At 63.0% G+C, this 6,195-nt stretch overlaps 1 protein-coding gene across 1 annotated transcript; it reads left to right on the top strand.

Moving 5' to 3' along the window:
* Positions 1–2,833: 2,833 nt before the first annotated feature.
* On the top strand, positions 2,834–4,742 carry EMIHUDRAFT_367885 (hypothetical protein; the record flags this gene model as incomplete). The annotated part of the gene is made up of 6 exons (XM_005776171.1): positions 2,834–2,924; positions 2,999–3,033; positions 3,185–3,230; positions 3,513–3,589; positions 3,872–3,964; positions 4,330–4,742. Coding segments are annotated over 6 exons (462 nt in total), but the record flags the coding sequence as incomplete, so codon positions are not given.
* Positions 4,743–6,195: the final 1,453 nt, after the last annotated feature.

The raw sequence follows: 6,195 nt of genomic DNA, 5'->3' as shown, positions 1-6,195 counted from the left end.
TCGCGGTCTGCTCCTCGTGGCAAGAAGGGCAAGGCGCGCGCCGAGGGCAGGGAGCGGGCGAAGCATGCGGCTTGGCGGGAGGCGGTCCGCTTCGTGGCGGCGAGCCAAGACGGCGCCGGCGCTTTCCTCAACGCCATCCCAATGCGGGATGACATGCGAATGGAGACTTGGGCGATGCGGATCTCGGTGCAGCGCCGCCTGGGCCTTCCCCTCGACGCGGCCTGCCAGGCCGCGGCGGTGGGTAAGAAGACTCGGAACAAGAAGATCCACGACGAGTTCGGCGACGCTGCTGTCAACGTGCCGCAGCAGAGCCACAACACCAGACACAAGTGTGTACTTCAGCGCCTCATCCTCGCCCTACGCGCCGCGTGGGGCACCGCTGTGCGAATGGAGCCGAAAGGCCACCTCGGTCAGAGTTACAACAAACAACCCGACGTGGACGCGGACAACATTGGCTCGCACGGCACGCACTATTGCGGAGACGTCAAGGTCGTCTGTCCCCTCAGCAGCAGCGGGGAGCACGGTCGGAAGGGCGCTTTTGTCGCCTTCGGCAACACCGAGGCGTTCTACCGGAACATGGTCGAGGGGCATGGGCCCTACCGCGCGGAGGGAGAGGGAGGCGAGGGGGAGGGGGAGGGGGATGGAGGGGAGTGTGAGGGGTATGGGGGCGAGGGAATGGAGGGGGGGGGGCGGGCAGAAAACGCGAGCACGGGGGATTTTTTTCTTTTTGGACCTCTGCCGGGCCCTCAGAGAGAAAATGCTGGTTGCTCTCTAGAGACTCTCCACCAGAGGGACAAACATGCTCTAGCGACGGTGTTCCCCACGCCCAAGCCTTTCGCTTTCAGGAGCCAGGTCCCTCCGCCGAGATCCGCTCCGACCGCTCGTCCTGGAAGCCATCCTCGAGGAGCGAGCCGAGGCTGAGGGACGGGTCGTGGCCCCACAAGCGCACCTGGATGTTGACGCGGCAGGGCGCCGTGCCTGCCGAGATTCCGGCGAAGAATGGCGGCGGCTCGCGGGTGCAGCCGACGATGCGGTGGGGGAGCAGGCCACGTTGGAGCCAGGTGTGGTGTGGGCGCGAGAATAGCTCCGCCGTTAATGGAGGCAACCGATACGAGTCGACTGGTGTGTGTCGTCGTGGTTTCGTATCAAGAATACTCACTCACACACACACACCCGATGCTTGGGGGCTTCCATGGATGCTGGGGGGTGGGGGGTGGGGGGTGGGGGGCACCGAGGCGCAGCCCCGCCCGAAGGCCGCGCAACGATTGATTGATACACCCGCCTCTCCTACTTTCTAGGTAGGTAGGTAGGTAGGAAGGTGAAGAACAGTCTCGACTTTCTGCGAATTCTACCATACCCCCAAAAGACTTTACCCCAAGCGCTGCCCCAATCGTTGTGCCTTTGTTGTCCTCCCGGTCCTCCTCTGTCGCCACCCATGAGCGGCTCGGAGCTCTGGTGCGTGCACAGCGACCCGTGCGGAATCTGCTGCGCCGGCGTGACTTACATCCTGCTCTTCTTCGCAGACTGGGTGACCGCACGCTGCGGCACACCCACCGCGCGCCCACCGCAGCAGCCATGCACTGCCGCCGCCACCATTACGCCCGCGCTGCTGTGCCCTGCTCCCGCGCGCACACAAAACCGTTGTCTCGCCACCGCCCGACGGTGCACAGGTTGTGTGCACGCACTTGCTGCCGCCTTGGCTCGGCCTGTCGGCAGTGTCGTGCGTGCTTGGCCTTGCCTTCCTGCTCATCTCCGCTCTCGCCGTCGCCTCCCACCTCCGGACCATGCTGACCGATCCTGGCGCCAACACCTCCTCCTCCGCTCTCCTTCCCCTCCCGCTCCCGCTCTCCCCCGCTCTCCCTCTTTCTTTCTCTGCGGCTCTGCCATGCCAACCACGACATGTCCACGACATGTCCACGACATGTCCACAGGTGCTGTACCGCACGAGTACACGCCGTCCGCGCTGCTGCACGACGAGAAGGCGACCCGCCGACCTCGCGCACGCACACACACACACACCACCACCACCATCACCACCACCACACACACACACAACACACCACCACCACCACGCGTGTGTGCGCACGAGTGTACACAACCACCACCGCCGCCGCCGCCGCCACCACCACCGACGGCAGCGGCGGCGGCGGCCCCCAACACACACACACACACACACACACACACACACACACACACACACACACACACACACACACACACACACACACACACACACACACACACACACACACACACACACACACACACACACACACACACACACACACACACACACACACACATACCCACACACACACACGCACGCACACACACACACACACACGCACGCACACACACACACACGCACGCACACACACACACACACACACGCACGCACACGCACACACACGCACGCACGCCACACGCCGCCACCTCCACCATCACCATCAGCAGCAGCGCACACACCACACATCCCACCATCCCACGCTCGCGCAGAGACGAGACACCTTTGCCGCTGAGAGGGGAGCTGTGAGCAGGCGCTGCCGATGTGCTCGCGCTGCAACGGCTTCAAGCCTCCGCGCGCGCACCACTGCTCTCAGTGCGACCGCTGTATCATGAAGATGGCGCGCGAGTCTAGCCGAGACCTAGCCGAGACCTAGCCGAGACCTAGCCCTTAGTGCTGCCCTCCGGCCGGACCACCATTGCCTTAGCCTAGATCTTGCCAGGATCTAGCCGAGATCTGGCCGAGATCTCGCCGAGATCTAGCCGCAATCTGGCAGAGATCTCGCCGAGGTCTGTCCGAGATTTCGCCGCCCTCCGGCCGCGGACACAGGACCACCACTGCCCGTGGGTAAACAACTGCGTCGGCGCAAACAACCAGAAGCACTTTGTGCTCTTCGTTGGCTACACGGCGCTGCTCTCCGGCCCGCGCCATGCTGCTGCTGCTGTCGCGGCGGGCGGCTGTTCATGGACTCACCATTGAGCCGCTCCTGCACAGGCTACGCCATGGTTCTGCTCGTCCTGCGGCTGATGGCGACCTCTCCTCCTGCCTCGCGCCGGCTGCTCGCCAGCAGAGGGTGGTTGGGTGATTGATCACTGGGGTGCGTCCTCAGGCGACGGGCCATAGGCATAGTCAGACTCAGAATGAGAATTGATTGACCATCCGTCGCTGGTTGGCCCGAAGGCGACGCTCAACGAGCCGCGCCTCTTCCTCACCACGCACTCGCACGGCCCGCAAGAGCCTGAGATACGGGGAGATACGGGGGAGATACGGGGAGCTAGGGGGAGCTAGGGGGAGCTAGGGGGAGCTAGGGGGAGCTAGGGGGAGGTATGGGAGTATCACGCGCTCGCACCGCCCGCAATAGCCTAGTACCACACCTCCCCCAAGTAGTATCGAATCTATTGTGGGTCCAGTCCCGTGGGTGGTGTGGCTGGTATCGCGCACTCCGCTGAGCCCTGCCTCAGTGCCGCACACCGTCCCTGCTGAGTAACAACAGGCATGAGTACGTTAGGCCCGCAAGAGCCCGTCTCGATGCTGTATATGTTCCTGCTGCTGTTCGAGGCGCTGCTGTTCGGCCTCTTTACTTCGGCGAGATGCAGCCGAGACGCGCCGAGATGCAGCCAAGATATCGCCGAGATATCGCCGAGATATCGCCGAGAGATCGTGCGGATCTAGGTGGAGAAGCCGAGATATCGCCGAGATATCGCCGAGATATCGCCGAGATATCGCCGAGATGTCGGCGAGATATCGCCAGTGACAGCGTCTCTTGCGAGCCGCTCAGTCCACTTCGGGCGACCTCGGGTAATCTAGGGTACAGTAGTCTTCCCGGCGGGTCTCGGCTGATCTCCCCGGTCGGTCTCGTGCCGCCAGGCGATGTTTTGCGAGCAGCTCAGCTCCATCCTCACCGACCAAACCGGCATCGAGCGGCTCAAAAACGACTATGCGCCGCCGAGACGCTCCGCGGTGCAGAGCTCTAGATGCGGAAGATCTCCCCAGATCTCCCCAGATCTCCCCAGATCTCGAGCTCTAGACGCGCAATGCCGATCCACAACTCCCCATCTCTCCCCGGATCTCGAGGCCTAGATGCGGACACAGGTCCGCGTATTCCGACTTGCACGCGCGCCCAGACGTGCTCGGCGGTGTGAGCTGCCTTCGTTGTATTCGTATTCGTAGCCCCTCGTATGCACGTGATGCTCTGAAGACACGGCTCGATATCTGCCCCTTTCTGCACACAAACGCAAGTCGCGCGCGACGCGGAGAGAGAGAGTCAGGCACGCAGCCCGGGGTCCGAGGGGCGGCGAGCAAAAGCCGTGGTGCTCGCAACGTAGGTGCAGAACTTGTCGGAGACGTTTGGCCGGCCCTGCTCGCTGCTGTGGCTGCTGCCGACGCCGGTCACCTTCAACGGCCTTACGTGGTGGGACATCCTCCCGACGGAGCACGAGGTGTAGCCTTGGGCGTGCTGGCGGGTGGGTAGGGCGGAGGCGGTGCGGCGGCGCCCCTCGCCCTCCGTTTCTCGGGCTGGGCCCCTCGAGATTAGTTGCGAGACGTGGCGCCCAGTGGTTTCGCGGAGCCATGGAGGCCCGCCCAGCAGCCAGCCGCTTGTCTGTGTCTGTGGCGCGCGCCCAGCGTGTCGCCCCTCGGAGGCGAGTGGTGTTGGCGCACGGCTCTTGGTGTGTACTATTATTTGGCAGTGCTGCACCGTGCACGCGTGCCGCCACCCTGCCATACGCGATACGGCTCTACACTCCGCGCACACAATCTACGCGCTCGCCGCGAGCCCCGGCGCTAGACCGTAGTGCGTAGACGGCGGAGCTGGAAGGGCAAACGCTACTCCACCCATGCGCTCGCATCAAGCTCTCGCAGGGAGCTCAGATTTCATACAGATATACCGCCGCTCACACGAACGAGCACCGGAGCAGCCTGCAGCCCCAACCCGCCCCACACTGCAGAAGGCCGCCGCCCACGAGCAGCCCCAACCCGCCCCACACTGCAGAAGGCCGCCCCGCCCACGAGCAGTGCCAAAGTCCGAGGGACAATCTCAGCCAAGCAGGGGTGCACCAAGTGCAGCCGTTGCAGCCCCCCCAGTTGCACTTATGTTCCAGGCCTGCGTCTGGTCCTCAGCACTCGGTGCAGCCATTGCAGCCCCCCCGTGCACTTATCATCCCAGGCCTGCGTCTTGTCCTCACAAAACGGCTTGCACACCGCTGGGGGCGACGGGGGGGGAGGGGGGGAGGGGGGGGATTTTGGTTCAGTGGATGGGAGCGGCCGCACATTGCTGGGTCCCCCCCCTGCACATCTAAAGCCATGGCGGACCCCCCCCCCCCCCCTAGCAGCGCTCTGCTGCTGGGGGGGTCCCCTAGCAGCAGGGATGGCTTTAGATGTGCAGGGGGGGTACCGAGCAATGTGCGGCCGCTCTCAATGAGAACGTATGGCTGGTGGATCCGCCCAAATCGTCACGTGGGTGGATTAAACGTGGGTGGATTGTGCTGCCGGTGGATTGAGAGTTCAGCTGGGTGGATTGAGGCGATGTCAGCTGGGAGGGTGAATTGAGATTGTTCGTCCAGTGGATTGTCCGTCCAGTGGATTGTGCTAAAAGTGTCCTGTGGGTGGATTTTCGGTGGGTGGATTGTAATGCCGGTGGATTGAGCGCGGGTCGGCTGGCGGATTGAGATTTTGTTGGGCCGGTGGATCGAGGCGATGTCGGCTCGGTGGATTGAGATGGTTCGTCGCGGTGGATTGGTAGTCCACGACACCATCCCGTCGGTGGATTGAGATGGTTCTGGTGGATTGGTGGTGTTCGGCTGGTGGATTGAGAAAGCTCAGAAGATGGTAACTACGATGCCACACGGGCGAAGACGATTTCGCTCTGGTTTCTGAATCTCAGGTGGCACACAACGGGCCGTGGTCAGAACGCTAGAATGCGATGCACGGACAACGCACTCTCTCTCGCACCTCTAAGCTCTAAGTGTGACATTCCTGCCGTGTGTTCATAAATATACACGTAAAATGCTGTGATAGCCCAATATGCACGACTGCAGTGCATGCACGCTGCCATTGTCACCTCTTTTGGCCTCACTCAAGCAAGGTAGCGCCGGCGCGGCACCCATGGCCCGCGCGGGGTGACGGTCTCTCTGAATCCACCCGGGGGGGGGGGGGGGGGGGAGGGAAAGCCAAAAAATTTTTAATCCCCCCCG

The sequence above is a fragment of the Emiliania huxleyi genome (assembly GCF_000372725.1).
Source record: "Emiliania huxleyi CCMP1516 unplaced genomic scaffold EMIHUscaffold_282, whole genome shotgun sequence".
Classification (NCBI taxonomy): Eukaryota; Haptophyta; order Isochrysidales; family Noelaerhabdaceae; genus Emiliania; species Emiliania huxleyi.
Note: the sequence above shows the minus strand (reverse complement) of the source record. Positions and strands in the feature narration are given on the sequence as shown.